This window comes from Mustela nigripes, chromosome 17 (genome assembly GCF_022355385.1).
Source record: "Mustela nigripes isolate SB6536 chromosome 17, MUSNIG.SB6536, whole genome shotgun sequence".
Classification (NCBI taxonomy): domain Eukaryota; kingdom Metazoa; phylum Chordata; class Mammalia; order Carnivora; family Mustelidae; genus Mustela; species Mustela nigripes.
In genome coordinates this window covers 9,131,911-9,146,788 of record NC_081573.1, presented here as the reverse complement: position 1 = coordinate 9,146,788, position 14,878 = coordinate 9,131,911, and the positions used below count along the sequence as shown (strand labels likewise).

The following is a 14,878-nucleotide window of genomic DNA, read 5'->3' as shown; positions in this document are numbered from 1 at the left end:
AATATCTCTCTGGCATCAGGGAGGAAAAAAGTGATTGAAATTAAATATCTGTTCATATTGATTATACAAGATGTGACTAATGAGTGATTAGCACTCAGGCTCCGTTTGTCAAATGCCAAAATTTTTTTTTTTAAGATTTTATTTATTTATTTGACAGAGAGAGACCACAAGTAAGCAGAGAGGCAGGCAGAGAGAGGAGGAAGCCAGCTCCTGGCTGAGCAGAGAGCCTGATGAGGGGCTCGATCCCAGCACCCTGGGATCATGACCTGAGCCGAAGGCAGAGGGTTAACCCACCGAGCCACCCAGGTGGCCCTCAAATACCAAATCTTGAAACCTGGCTTTAACGCTTGCTATTTCAGTAACACGGGCAAATTACTTAACCTTCCTCTGCCTCTGGATCCTGTAAAGTGAAGGAAATAATAGTATTTACATAAAAAACAAGTTGTTACAAGAGAATCCCGGAGTCTAAAGTGTTTGGGATAGTCCGTAGCATACACTGAGAACTTCATGAGAGATATGTGTGTAACAGAAGGAATACACGTTTATTATTGACAGTTAGATGGAAACGGAAAGAAGTCTCCATTCTTTTCGCTGCCACAGTTAAGAATTACAGGACAGCTAAAGGAAAGGAAAGCAGAGCAAAGTTTTATTAAAGTACAATCCAAGAGAGGAGCAGGCCAATGGATAGAGACAATGCACCCCCCCCCCCAAAAAAAAAAACAACTCCCAGGTGTGGGCTTCTATCATTTTTCCCCTTTGGGGCTGGTGCTGGGGTTGCAACATTTGAGAGAAAGTCCTGGATTATATAATAATTAGCCAACTACACATGTCCTTTTCCAAAATATATTGGAAATGCCTGTACAGGGTAGGAAACTGCATTATTTCTCTTCTGGAGACAGGTCCAATGCGGACAAGAGGCAGCTTTCTGCACAAGTGCAACGAGCACAACAAACCAAACTCTTCCTCTGTCAGGATGTTGTAACCGAAAATGAGTTGCTACAGGATATACTAGGGTGGTCTCTGGGCGGTCCTTGTTTGGGGCTCTCTTTCAGGACGTCTAAGGTCCATCCTCTTGTCTCTCATGCCTAGCTTCCTGCCCAACACGTTCAGTAAAGAAGAAATGCAAACATATATTATAGGGGAGGTATGGATATTTTGGGGTATTCCCTTCTGCTCCCCATCTTTATATCTTTTAAACATCAGTGCTATCATATGTTTGAGCAAATAATAATTTTTACAGTCACCATTTCATAAAAATCTAATTAGCGGTAATGTATTCATCCCTCAAACTCAGAAGTCTCTCTGAGGAATGAAGACAAAAACCCCGGTTGGGAAACTGATCAAACAAGGATGCTGAAGTTTGTCTTTTTACTCTGAGTATGTCTAGCTGTTCCCCAAAGCCAAGTTTTGAATTATTTGTGCCTCTCACAAAAGTTGATGTCTACAATGTATTCTGCCTTCACTGCATTTTGGGGGGCTCTCATTCTTTTTTATGTCTAAAAAGGGTCTGAAACTGCAAAATAAAGGCTATCGTTTTATCCCTTCTTTGTCTAGTAGTAGTGGGTACGATTTTATTAGTGACGGATCACGCGATCTGCTTCTGTTACAAACTTTTTCTTTTAAGCCTCTGTCCAAATATTTGCTAAGTGCGTTTTGTTTGTCAATGGAAAAAACTCAACTTCCCTGGCATCAGAGAACTGCTTTATGTCTGCAAAATGATAAGCCCGAAAGCGGGTTCTGGAAATTGAAGTCCTCCAACTACAAGGAGGAGATTCGCTCGGAGGAAGAAGGCGTGGTTTAAGGGGGCGGACATAGTGCTTCCTCCTCTTGGGGGATATGGGTAATGTAGTCCTCAACTAACAAGGACTTCCCCCGCCCCGCCCTCAAGCGCTTGCTCCTCCCCCGCCTCGGGATTTCTGGGAAGTGTAGTTCCGGGGCGCCGTGTAGTCAGAGACACTTCCGCCCCGGAAAAGCAAGACCGCCACCATCTTTTCGGTCCGGAGGTGAGTCAGCCTTGCACCCTCACGCCCCCTCCGAGTGTTTTCCGCCTGAGCGTGGGACTAGTCGCTACCTAGCCGGCCGTTTTAGGATGGAGAAGTCGCGGCCGCCGGCGGAGGCTGAGCGATTGAGGGCAGAAGTTTGGATTCCCTCGGCTCTCCTCCCCGGCTTACCCAGCAGCGCTGCTACTTCTGTCGGTACAGTACCTGGCGACTTGCTCTCTGCGCTCTCCTTTCTCCTCCGTCAGGTCGCGACAGCGGGAGTAACTCTCGGGTCGAGCTGTGATTCGCAGGAAACGAGACGCTACGTGTCCGGAGCTTTGAAAGGGGGCGGCACGGGGTAACGGGTTGGCCACTGCTAACAGGCGTTCTCTGCCCCGCTCCCTTCTGCCTGGAAGCCGCGGTGCAGGGAGCGGGGCCCGGGCTCTGGGAGCAATGGCGTGGCCCGGCTGCCAGCCTCCCGGATACCCAGCTCTTCCCGAGCTTTCCACCTGTCTCCTTCAGGAGCCCCGAGCCGCCCGCGCCCGCGCCCAGGGATGTCCGCTGCAGTTTATCCGCGGGGCATTCGCCGTCGTGTCGTCCCACCGCGTCCTGCTCTTCGCGTCCCCTGACTTCGGGAAGGGGAGGAAGGACGGACTTCTGGGTGCGTACTAGCGAAAGCACTTTCTTTCTTCTTCTTCTTCTTTTTTTCTTTAAGATTTTATTTATTTATTTTACAGAGACCATAGGTAGGTAGAGAGGCAGGCAGAGAGGGGAGGAAGGGAAGCAGGCTCGCTGCTGAGCAGAGAGCCCGATGCGGGGTTCGATCGTGGGACTCTGGGACCCTGGGACCACGACCCGAGCCGAAGGCAGAGGTTTCAACCCACTGAGCCACCCAGGCGCCCCGCGAAAGTACTTTTTTGATGCGTCCTCTCTGTTTTCCGTTCACGGGTTTCAGTCACTCGGTCAGTGACTTACTAGGGAAATGTTCCAGTGTTTGCTGTATCCACCTGCGGGTGTTCCATCTCCTTGTTAATATGTGTGAATGTGTAGGTGAGTTTTGTTTTTTGTGTTTCGTTTTGTTTTTGTTGTTTTTTAAACCACACGCACGTGTATTTATTTTTGGAATTTACGACCTTCTACACTTTTTGCTCTTCCTTGTTTGCATTTTGGTTTCCTTTTACTTGCTCAGCTGGTTTGGAATAAAAACGGTTGCTTGTCTCAGATACTAAATGTAGCCGCTGTGTATTCTCATTCTGAGAAATACAGAAACGAAATCTGTACTTGATACTTGATGATGGCACCTCACCACCACCACCTTTTTTAAACTGGAGGTCAGGTTATCGGTCTGTATTTTGTTACAACAACCCTCGAAATTGGTCCTATCGTTCTTGGGCTTTTTTTTTTTTTTTAAGTTTTTTTTTTTTTCCCCTAATTTATTTGACAGAGGTCACAAGTAGGCAGAGAGGCAGGCAGAGATTGAGAAGGGTAAGCAGGCTCCCTGCTGAGCAGAGAGCTGGATGTGGGCTCTATCCCAGGACACTGGGATCCTGACCTGAGCTGGTAACATTTTTGTTATTTAAAAAAAGGGGTGGGGGGCGCCTGGGTGGCTCTGTGGGTTAAATGTTACCAGCATATTTACCATTGCTTCTTTCCAGGTTCCTATAGTTAATGATTGTTCTTCATCTTTGTTCAGCTGAAATGTCTTTTTTTCCCCTCTCTCATGTCAGTAGTCATTTGGTTGAACATAGAATTCAAGTTTGACGATTATTTCCATTCTTCCTTTTGGAGATAGCATTCAATCCTTTGAGGTCTCCATTCTGTTTCCTTGATTCTGTCAATCAAATTGTCATTTTGTTAGGTAAACTGTATTTTCTTTCTGGGGGTTTTAAGGATTTTTGTTGTTTTCAGTTCTTTTTATTTATTCACAGTTTTTAATTCTTTACATTCCTGAGTTTCAGCATGATTTGTTTAGGATGTATTTATTTTTTAAAAAATTGTATAGGTGGGGGAGGGGCAGAGGGAAAAGGAAAGAGAGAATTCCAAGGAGGCTCCCTGCTCAGTGCAGACTTCAAAGAGGGGCTGGGTCTCGCAACCCTGAGATCATGACCTGAGCCAAAATCAAGAGTCTGATCCTTAACTGACTGAGCCCCCAGGCACCCCAGGAGTGTATTTATTTTTATTTGTACTGTTCAGAATTGCTGTATATGAACTCAGCAATTATCTTTTGAAATAGGAGCTCTCTGCCATTTCTTCGGTTCTGTTTTCGTCATAATCCTCCCATTGAACAAATGTTGGAGCCTCTCACTCTATCTTCTGTCTTGATTTTTATTTTGCATCTTTCTTTAATTTTATGCACATGGGATAAAAGGCATTTATCAATAAGCCTTTTTTACTTCACCAGGTAAATTGACTTGAAGTGATGCTTTTTAGAAAGCTAATACCAGTATGGATAAAATGTTACTAGGTGGGCAAAAAATTGTAAGTAAGAGGAAATAAATTTATTTATTTATTTATTTTTAGTTAGACAAGTAAGAAAATTTTTTTTAAGGTTTTGTTATCCATTTGACAGATCACAAGTAGGCAGAGAGGCAGGCAGAGAGAGAGGGGGAAGCAGAAGCAGGCTCCCTGCTGAGCAGAGAACCTGATTCGGTTGATCTCAGGACCCTGGGATCATGACCTGAGCTAAAGGCAGAGGCTTTAATCCACTGAGCCACCCAGGTGCCCTGTAAGAAAAAATTTTAAGTGGGAATTAGGATTTTCAGAGAATAAAGGTGACTTTCATAGGAGAGCATTAGTGTATGAAGTCCAGATACCTTCCAGGTCTTTTTTGCTTTTGTTGGAAAAGACATGTGCAGTTAGAGTTTATGATGCAAAGTATCGTCTGCTTTTTTGCAGCTGCAAGAAAAAGGGCCTCCTGGTTCTTTGAATTTTCCATCTGCTCGTTTAGTCTGTGGAACAACCTTCTGAGGTGAGTTAAGATACACAGCTCTTATCTTCATGTGCAGATGATCACAGTGAGGCATGGGGTTTTTTTTTAACAACCCTAACATTATGTGGATGGTGAGAATTATTTTGAGGATTTAAACCTAGGCCATTGACTTTAGAACCCTTTTTTTTTTTTTTTTTTTTTTTTTTTAAACTAAATGTTAACAGCACCCTTCATTCCTACATCCTCAGGATGTCATTCTTCTAGTAGGAATACTGCATTTGGTTGTCCCGGTCACTGCCCAGTGGCCCATGGCTGACAGACTTCGGGGTTGGAGTCTGCTCCATGCTCTGCTCACTGTGCTGTCTGTAGCCTCTGCAGCCTGGAAGTAGGAGAGCTGTCATTTAATTTCTGGCTTGCATCTCATGGCTTCTTTGTCTTTCCCCAGTTATGTCTTCTCAGGACTCTGACCTTCCCCAGAAAGAGCAGGAGAAAATGAGCAAGTTTCAGGTAAGGAATTCTTTTCTGTTTCCTTAGATGTGATTTCATTTCTCACAGATTAGGCTCATCTTTCTCCTCTTTGGAAAAGTTAATGGAAAACCGCAGATTTTGAGTGCGGATGGTATGCCAGGCTATGTGTGCGCGTGTGTGTTTAGTACTTATCTTTATTGTTTCACAAGACAGTTTTTGGAAAAGTAATAAAAATTTGAAATAGACCAAAAGAATTTATAGTACTACCTTGTTCATTGGCCAACTCTTTGTACTTTACCTTATGCCTTTTTTACTTGCATTTGTAATTTTATATTTGTAGTATTGGAAGTGATGGGATACATAGTTGATCCTCAAATAATGCAAGGTTTAGAGACCCTGACCTCCTTGAAATTCCACATGGAACTTTTGACTTCCCAGAAGCTTAGCTCTTAGCTTACTGCTGATCAGAAGCCTTACCAATAACATCAACAATTGATTAACACATATTTTATATGTTTTCTGTATCGTATATTGTATCTTATAGTAAAGTAAATGAGAAAAAGAAAATATTATCAGGAAAATTGTAAGAGAGGATCCATTTTTAGTGCTGTAAAAAGATATGCATGTAAGGTGGACCCATGCAGCTCAAACCCTTCTTGTTAAAGAGTCACCGGTACTTAGATACATTAGAGAACGGCTTAATAACTCTTTTATTAAGGTTAGTAAGATAAGGGGTGCCTGGGTAGCTCAGTGGGTTAAGCTTCTGCCTTCGGCTCAGGTCATGATCTCGGAGTCCTTGGATGGAGCCCTGCATCAGGCTCTCTGCTCAGCAGGGATCCTGCTTCCTCTTCTCTCTCTGCCTGCCTCTCTGTCTACTTGTGCTCTCTTTCTCTCTCTCTGTGTCAAACAAATAAATAAAAATCTTAAAAAAAAAAAAAAAAAGATTAGTAAGATAAGGAAAAACCAAGTTGGAATAGGAGTGAAAAAAAATGGAGTGTCAAGGCAAATTTATGACAAAAGTAATGATCGTTAATAAGTAAATATGTGCAAATGTTAACAAAAGCTTTCTAATTATTTATTTCACTTAGATTGTCCTATTTGGTCAGAGTCTAGAGATTCAGGAACACTTGTACTCTCTTGCATGAAAGGTGAATTGGGAAAACCTCCTGGGAGGGAAATCTGCCACTGTGCTTTGAAAATTTTGAAAGTTTTGAAAGTTTATTCTGTGGCTTTGTAGTTGTTAATTTTAGCTAAGGTCTCAGTAAAAGGATCTCTGCAGCACTGATTAAAATGAAAAATCTGAGGCCATCTGGGTGGCTCAGTTGGTTAAGCAACTGCCTTCGGCTCAAGTCATGATCCCAGGGTCCTGGGATAAAGCCCCGAATCGGGCTCCCTGCTCTGCGGGGAGTCTGCTTCTCCCATTCCCTCTCTTTCTCCTTTTCCCCTTGCTTGTGCATTCTCTCTCTCTTTCTCTTGCTGTCTCTCAAATAAATAAAATCTGAAAAAAAAAATTGAAGATCTGTAACTATATGTGATTTGGATGATGGAAGATATATCATCAGTTAAGGAAAGTTAAACTCTGTGGTCATAAAATGGAATGAGACACTGACGATGGTAATTATTCAAGTTTATTGAGCAGTTAGCTACATGCTAGGCACCATTTTACGTGCTTTACAAATACTCATCTAATGTTTTCAAACAATTTGTGGTACAGACATCATTATAGAGAAGTGGAAATGGAGATAGTGGGAAGTAAGGAATTTCCCCAAGGCCCTAGAATTAAAACTGTGAAATTTGAGCTTAGTGCTTTCACCAGCCGTGAATGCTGGAGGTAGATGCAGCACGTACGTTGAAAACATGGAAAAGCCGTGTGCTTGTCCTGGGAGGGCTGCCCAAGGCCTGTGAACACTGCTGACATCGAGACAGAACCCAAGCCTTGTGGGGTGCTTGGGAGGGGACAGTGAGGGGGGACACTCTGGGACTAAAATCTGCCTAGGCACCCTCCAAAGTGGCAGCCATTTTTTGGGGGGGGGGTAATCCTCTATCCTCTTCTGTGCTGCCCCTTTTCCAGTGGCGCTTGTGGGATTAAGGTTGTGTGCATTTCATGTGTAGGAGGCGGTGACGTTCAAGGACGTGGCGGTGGTCTTCACCGTGGAGGAGTTGGGGCTGCTGGATTCCACCCAGAGGAAGCTGTACCGAGATGTGATGCTGGAGAATTTCAAGAACCTGGTGTCAGTGGGTGAGGACAGTCGCCCCATGACACCCCCTTGAGAGTCAGTGTCCTTAGTTGTTCAAAGCTTTGGATCTTTTGAATTAATTCCCTGACCCTAAGACTCAGGTTTTTCTAATCCCTAGGACTACAGGCATAGGTTTTCCTTGTTTTTCTGCTCAGGTAAAATTCTGTCCAGGGGCTATTTTGCCCCGAGGTGACATTTGGCAATGTCTAGAGACGGGTTTGATGGTTACAGTTCGTCGGGGAGGGGCTCCACTGGCCACCGATGTTGCTAACCTCCTGTAGTGTACAGTTCAACCTCCAGGGCAAAGAATTAGCCAGTCCAGAATGTCAGCGGTGCCTCAGTTGAGAAACCCTGACTCAATTAATTACAAATGGGAAACATAAATATAAATTGGCTTTTACACTGTGTCTTGCAAATGCTTTTTCAAATTGTGGTTGTAATCCATTGGTGGGTCATGGCATTAATTTAGTACCCTGTGCTGGCACTTTTTTTTTTTTTCAATAAAATAGAATAAGGATAGAAACTAGAAGAGTTCCTTATCAAGACCTCACACTGCAGCAGAAACTGACCATTTGCGGTGAGTGGTGTGAGTGTCGGAAGTAGGCTGAGAACAGACATTGGCTGAATCTAATTTTATCTCTATCTAGACATGAACTAGGTCATGGCCTAAATTTACCTATTACAGTTCATGATCAGGAGAGTTCCGGAAATATCACTTTAAAGGTTCTGAGGGTTGTAAAACTTGGACAGAAATACATTTTAGCCATGTGTGTATCTTAGAGGTGTATATCTGCCCTTTCACAGGACATCTTCCCTTCAAGCCAGAGATGGTTTCTCAGTTGGAAGCAGAAGAAGAGCTTTGGATGATGGAAGGGGAACCCCAAAAAAGTGTGACCAGTGAGGACCACATGGCTGTTCCTTCAGGTACCAGCTAATCTGCATCTCCCCACATCCGTGCTTACCGCACTTTCATCTGAGCTCTGTCCTCTCTTCTGCACCGGGACAGCAGCCTCCACGTTGGTCTCCCTGCCTTCTCTCTTGCTCTCCTGTCATCTGTTCTCCACATGGTACCAGAGTGATTCCTTAGAAAGCAAGTGAGGTCATGCCATTCCCCTGCTGAAAAACCCTCCAAAGACTTCCCGTTTTGCTCAGAGCCCTCGCAGTGGCCTACGAGACCCTCCCTGATCTAGATTCCTCACCAGGTTCTTTTTTGATTAGCCTTGCTTTTACCCTGACTTAGGTCATTCCTGGCTCCCCTGGGGTGTTCTCTCTGCTGCTTCCCGGCCTTGGACCAGCTCAGCTTCCCCTCTGCCTGGGCCGAGTCTGCGGCCACTCCCTTACTAAGGTTTTGCTCGGATTTCATCTGCATCCGCTGGGCCTTCTATGTCTGCCCTTTCAAACCTCATCCTCTCCGTTCTTCATCCCCTCACCCTGCCTTATTTTGTGTCTGAGTACGGATCGCCTCCTGACCTCCCAACACATTTTTGTTTACTTGCTCACCCTCTGTCTCCCGTTGAAGTAGGAGTTTTGGCAGTTTCATTTGTTGTGTCTACTCAAGGCCTTGGATGGCCTTTCTGCATAGGAGGGGATCCTCTCCACTTATTAAATGATTAAATTATTTAAATGGTCACAGTCCTTATAGGAGTGAGCTATGATACCAGCCTTTCTTGGACGGGAAAGAATGCCTGGTTCATGTCCCCAGCCACCGATTTCTTTCCCACCAAGCCTTTCACTGCCTACCACCTCCCCCCACTTTCTCCTGCCCTGTCCCTCTCCATTTTTCACCTCACTTTCCCATCTCCTTTCCTTTCTTTTTAATTTACATATTCCTCAGTTCTCCTCATTTAGAAATTAAAAACTCGACATCCCCAGGGATGCCTGGGTGGCTCAGTGGGTTAAGTCTCTGCCTTCGGCTCAGGTCATGATCTCAGGGTCCTGGGATCGAGCCCCGCATCGGGCTCTCTGCTCAGCAGGAAGCCTGCCTCCTCCTCTCTCTCTCTCTGCCTGCCTCTCTGCCGACTTGTGATCTCTGTCTGTCAAATGAATAAATAAAATCTTTAAAAAAACAAAACAAAACAAACCTCAATATTCCCAGAGCAAGTAAATTCATATGCTCTCCCTCTGTTTGAAAAATTAAGAGAAGTCTGTCTGCAAATGTGATAAATTAGGTGACAAATTCTGTGAGTAATTTATGGATGTACCCTCTGATAGGGACCCTTGTAACTATTTTGGGCCCATCCACATAATACAAGATAAATTCCCACTGCAGGATTCTTTTTTTTTTTTTTTTTCCTGAGAGAAAGAGAGAGAGAGAGAGAGAGAGAGAGCGCGCGAGCGCGCGAGAGCACACGGGCAGGGGGGAGGGGGGGGGGGGGGGGGGGGGGGAAAGGGGAGGGGGCGGGAGAATCTTAAGCAGGCTTCACATTGAGCCTGCTGTGGGGCTTGATCCCACAACCCTGAGATCATGACCTGCGGTGAAGTCAAGAGTTGGTTGCTTAACTGATTCAGCCACCCAGGCGCCCCCCCCCACCCCGATCTCAGAATCCTTAATTTTAATGAAATTTAATGAAATCCCTTTTGTCACATACATGAACATATTCACAGGTTCCAGGGATTAGGGCATGGACATCTTTAGGGGCCATTTGATTGTCCCACCACACCTAGAAATGTGTACATATGTATTGAGACTTTTTTAGCTTATAATATTAGATTGTAACTTTACATTTAAGCAAATTAATCATTAAGGACTTGGTGCCGCTGCTCCCCCCACCCCAAACATTTTAAGCCAGTGCTTCCATTCATTTTTAGCCACAATCTTCAGTCATATATTTTACATCTGACCTAGCTTGGGTGTAACGTATGTATGTATTTATGTGTGTGTTTGTAGCTGAAACAAGCATTTCATAGTGTTATCCTTACCGTTTGTGATACACTTCTCATATTCTGTTTTTCTTTTTAACTATTTGTTTATTTATGGAATTGGTTTGATAGTTCATTAATGCATCCCGACAATTTAAAAAATTCTACTACAGTGGAAATAACATAACGAAGAAAACAAAATGCAGGTTTTCTTCATAACTGTTATACTCTAGTGGGTCTAAAAAGACAAGAAAAAGTTAGGAAGTATACAGTTAAGTCAAATAGTATGTGCTGTAGGGAAAAATAAAGCAGGGTAAGGCAAATGCGGAGAATCTAAGGTGTTATGGGAGTGGAAAGGAATTATTTTATATTGGGTGATGAGGAAGGCCTTACCCAACTGAGCACCATTAGAGTTAGGACCTAAAGGGAATGAATTAAAAAACCAAGCCTTTTGACCATCTAGGAGAGTTTAATTCCCCTCTTCCTCTTCAGGGTGGCCTTTGCAAGTACACTGTGCTTTGCTGCTTTCTTTCTCCCAGGGTCTTTCTCAGTAGTACAAGATTAGTTTTCCCTTTGCCGTTTCTTTCTAGAGCCCTGAATTACTACTATGAATGTTAGTATTCCAACCACTTCCCAAACTTACTCTTGGAAGAGAATTCCTGCCAGGACCTAAATTACTAATTTCTCCCATCCAAGTACTAAATAGGCCCGACCCTGCTTAGCTTCTGAGATCAGACAAGACTAGGTGCGTTCAGGATGGTCTGGCCGTTTCTGCCTACGAGTTGAGCTTTTGTAACCTTATAACCAGGTAGAATCCCTCTTGTGATAAGCCTACTGAGGAAAAGGTGAGGAGAATTTTAATTGATGTTATTTTTTTTTTTTTAAAGATTTTATTTATTTATTTATTTGAGAGAGAGAGAGTGAGAGAGAGCATGAGCAAGGAGAAGGTCAGAGAGCGAAGCAGACTCCCCATGGAGCTGGGAGCCTGATGCGGGACTCGATCCCGGGACTCCGGGATCATGACCTGAGCCGAACGCAGTCGTTCAACCAACTGAGCCACCCAGGCATCCCTAATTGATGTTATTATAGGATGGAGTATGGATTGCCTCTGTGGCCTGCAGCTATTTGATTTCAAACTTACAGCTCTCCTACTAAAATAGGAAATTTATGGTCTGAATGAGTCGCATTTATGCTTAGTGGATAAGTCTGTTGACCCCTATTCTTTGCTTCGACTTGCATGGAAGAACATAAAAGGATAAATGATGTTGTACAAACATGACCCTCCCCCTGGTTTATTGAGGCCTTATCCCATGGCATAGATGTGGAATCCTGCCATTTCTCTACCAAAGCATTTGCTTGTCCTCATCTCTGAATATTGCTTTTTCTTACAGGCGGCAAGAATCAAAATGAGATGGAGGCCCTTCGAAAAGTTGCACTGAAATACCTTTCCCATGAAGAACTATCCTGCTGGCAAATCTGGAGACAGGTTGCAAGTGATTTAACCAGGTGTCTTCAGAGAAAGCGTTTCCAGTTACCACATAGTGATTCCATTCAGGTTTCTGAACATGAAAATAGTGTCGTGAATCATAAAGGAAATGGCTCCACTTGCACTGCCGATCAAGAGTTGTCAGTTTCGAGAACCCAGAATGTCTGTGGGAACACATCCCTGCGTGAGTCACAGAATCAGAGTGGAGGTCCGCAAGTTCATGGGAAAAATAACCGGTGTATGTGTGAAGCCTTCATGAAGAGATCGCCCGTCAGTGATCTTAGTAACCCTGACACAGAACAGAAACCTTACAAATTCAACACGTGTGGCAAAAGCACGAGTGACGGCTTCATTCCTCATGTAACCCCAGGAGAGGAATTCCGTCCATGTCATGAGTGTGGAAAGGGTGTCGGGTATAGCTTGGCGCTCCCATGTCATCAGAACGTTTGCACGAGAGAGAAATGCTCTAATCAGAGCTCTCATCTGCAGACCCATCAGAGAATTCGCCCAAGAGAGAAACTCAACAAACGTCGTGGATCTGATGCTTGCTTTAGTAAGAGCTCTTTTCATCAACTTAACCATACGGGGGAGAAGGCCTATAGATGTGACAGTTGTGGCAAGGGATTCAGCAGCAGCACAGGCCTTATCATTCATTACAGGACTCACACTGGAGAGAAACCTTATAAATGTGAGGAGTGTGGGAAATGCTTTAGTCAGAGTTCAAACTTTCAGTGCCACCAGAGGGTCCACACTGAAGAAAAACCGTATAAATGTGAAGAGTGTGGTAAGGGCTTTGGTTGGAGTGTTAATCTTCGCGTTCATCAGAGGGTCCACAGGGGTGAGAAACCCTATAAGTGTGAAGAGTGTGGGAAGGGCTTCACTCAGGCTGCACACTACCACATACATCAGAGGGTCCACACTGGGGAGAAGCCTTACAAATGCGATGTCTGCGGTAAGGGCTTTAGCCACAATTCGCCGTTAATATGCCATCGGAGAGTCCACACTGGAGAGAAACCGTACAAATGTGAGGCGTGTGGGAAAGGCTTTACCCGCAATACAGATCTTCACATCCACTTCCGAGTTCACACAGGAGAGAAACCCTACAAGTGTAAGGAATGTGGGAAGGGCTTCAGTCAGGCTTCTAATCTTCAAGTCCATCAGAATGTCCACACGGGGGAGAAACGATTCAAATGTGAAACATGCGGGAAGGGCTTCAGTCAGTCATCAAAGCTTCAGACCCATCAGAGAGTCCACACTGGAGAGAAGCCATACAGATGTGATGTGTGTGGTAAGGACTTCAGTTACAGTTCCAATCTGAAACTGCACCAAGTGATTCACACTGGAGAAAAACCATATAAATGTGAGGAGTGCGGGAAGGGCTTCAGTTGGCGATCAAATCTTCACGCTCATCAGAGAGTCCACTCTGGAGAGAAACCCTATAAATGTGAGGATTGTGATAAGAGCTTTAGTCAGGCTATAGATTTTCGGGTACATCAGAGAGTCCACACTGGAGAGAAACCCTACAAATGTGGTGTATGTGGTAAGGGCTTCAGTCAGTCCTCTGGTCTTCAGTCCCATCAGAGAGTCCACACTGGGGAGAAGCCATACAAGTGTGACGTCTGTGGAAAGGGTTTTAGGTACAGTTCGCAGTTTATATACCATCAAAGAGGCCACACTGGAGAAAAACCTTATAAGTGTGAGGAGTGTGGGAAAGGCTTTGGAAGGAGCTTGAACCTTCGCCATCATCAGAGGGTCCACACAGGAGAGAAACCCCATAGGTGTGAGGAGTGTGGTAAGGCCTTCAGTCTCCCCTCAAATCTTAGGGTCCATTTGAGTGTCCACATTAGGGAAAAACTGTTTAAATGTCAGGAGTGTGGTAAGGGCTTCAGTCAGAGTTCACGTCTTCAGGCCCATCAGAGAGTCCACACTGGAGAAAAACCCTACAAATGTGACATCTGTGGTAAGGACTTCAGTCACCGTTCGCGTCTCATGTACCATCAGAAGGTCCACACTGGCAGAAATCGTTAAAAGTGAAGACTGTGTTAATGGCTTTGGTCAGGATGCAGATCGTGCGTTTGGAGAGTCTGTGCTGGTAATAAACTGTCAAGCACTGAGAGTGGAAAGGGATTTCTTCAGATAGAATCTTTCTAACAAATCCACTAAAATGATGACATGGAACCATAATAATAGGAATAGAACTAATATTCAGGGCAGGAATGTCTTACAGCCCTCTTGGCAAGATCCAAGTGATATAAATGGTCTTTAAGAGTGAATATATGCCTCCCCCCAAAAACGTGAATATATGCCTAAGAATAAGGCGTGAAAAGGATATTTGCCATATACTAGCTAGTTTGGGAGGGGGTCAGGAAAGTTTTTAGGATAATTTCCCCTTTAACTTACATTTTATACTTATTTACAGTGACTTTTATTTTTACGGAAGCTGTAAAGCTATGAAAAATGAATAAAATTACTGACTAAAATTTCCTGTAACCAAGAACTCATAATATGATTGCTCTGTTTCCTATGGTATATTGGATTAGAATTAAGGAATAGGTCCCCAGTGATGAATCTTCGATCTTCAGCAGTAAATTCGTATCTGCTGTAAGTGTATGTAAAAGAATGGTCATTGGGTCATTGTTTATAATAGCAAACATAGAAACCATCAAATGGATTGCCCAAGTATTTTATGATTATTAATCCAGTGGAACGCTATGCAGACATCAAACGGGAAAAGGTAAATTGTAATTAAGTATGTTGGAAGATGTCCAGCATATATTAATCTGAAAAAATAAAGCACGGGATTTTTATGTGATCTCATTAAAAAAATTGTAGATAAAAAGATATTTAGTTCTAACTAGTTAGTGCTAAATGATGAGATTTTGCTTCACATTTATTTTTATATTTCTTTAAACTTACTGTT

At 43.8% G+C, this 14,878-nt stretch overlaps 1 protein-coding gene across 2 annotated transcripts; it reads left to right on the top strand.

Annotated features, from left to right (window-relative positions):
- The first annotated feature begins 1,932 nt into the window (after positions 1–1,932).
- ZNF227 (zinc finger protein 227) lies at positions 1,933–14,448 on the top strand. 2 transcript variants are annotated; one of them, XM_059382357.1, is made up of 7 exons: positions 1,933–2,003; positions 2,502–2,640; positions 4,875–4,947; positions 5,354–5,415; positions 7,489–7,615; positions 8,418–8,537; positions 11,864–14,448. In XM_059382357.1, the coding sequence occupies exons 4-7, from the start codon at positions 5,356–5,358 to the stop codon at positions 13,984–13,986; spliced, it is 2,430 nt and encodes an 809-aa protein (XP_059238340.1). In that variant the 5' UTR covers positions 1,933–2,003; positions 2,502–2,640; positions 4,875–4,947; positions 5,354–5,355; the 3' UTR covers positions 13,987–14,448. The 2 variants fall into 2 exon arrangements, with proteins under 2 accessions (XP_059238340.1, XP_059238341.1); XM_059382358.1 differs by lacking the exon at positions 1,933–2,003 and adding an exon at positions 2,010–2,195.
- The last annotated feature ends 430 nt before the right edge of the window (positions 14,449–14,878 follow it).

What these genes read in the sequence shown, in the direction of transcription:
- ZNF227 (XM_059382357.1), top strand. Translation starts at nt 5,356, where the DNA reads ATGTCTTCTCAGGACTCTGACCTTCCCCAGAAAGAGCAGGAGAAAATG. An exon ending in AGAAAATGAGCAAGTTTCAG is followed by an intron (nt 5,416 to 7,488) that starts GTAAGGAATTCT and finishes TTTCATGTGTAG; the next exon opens with GAGGCGGTGACGTTCAAGGA. An exon ending in CCACATGGCTGTTCCTTCAG is followed by an intron (nt 8,538 to 11,863) that starts GTACCAGCTAAT and finishes TTTTTCTTACAG; the next exon opens with GCGGCAAGAATCAAAATGAG.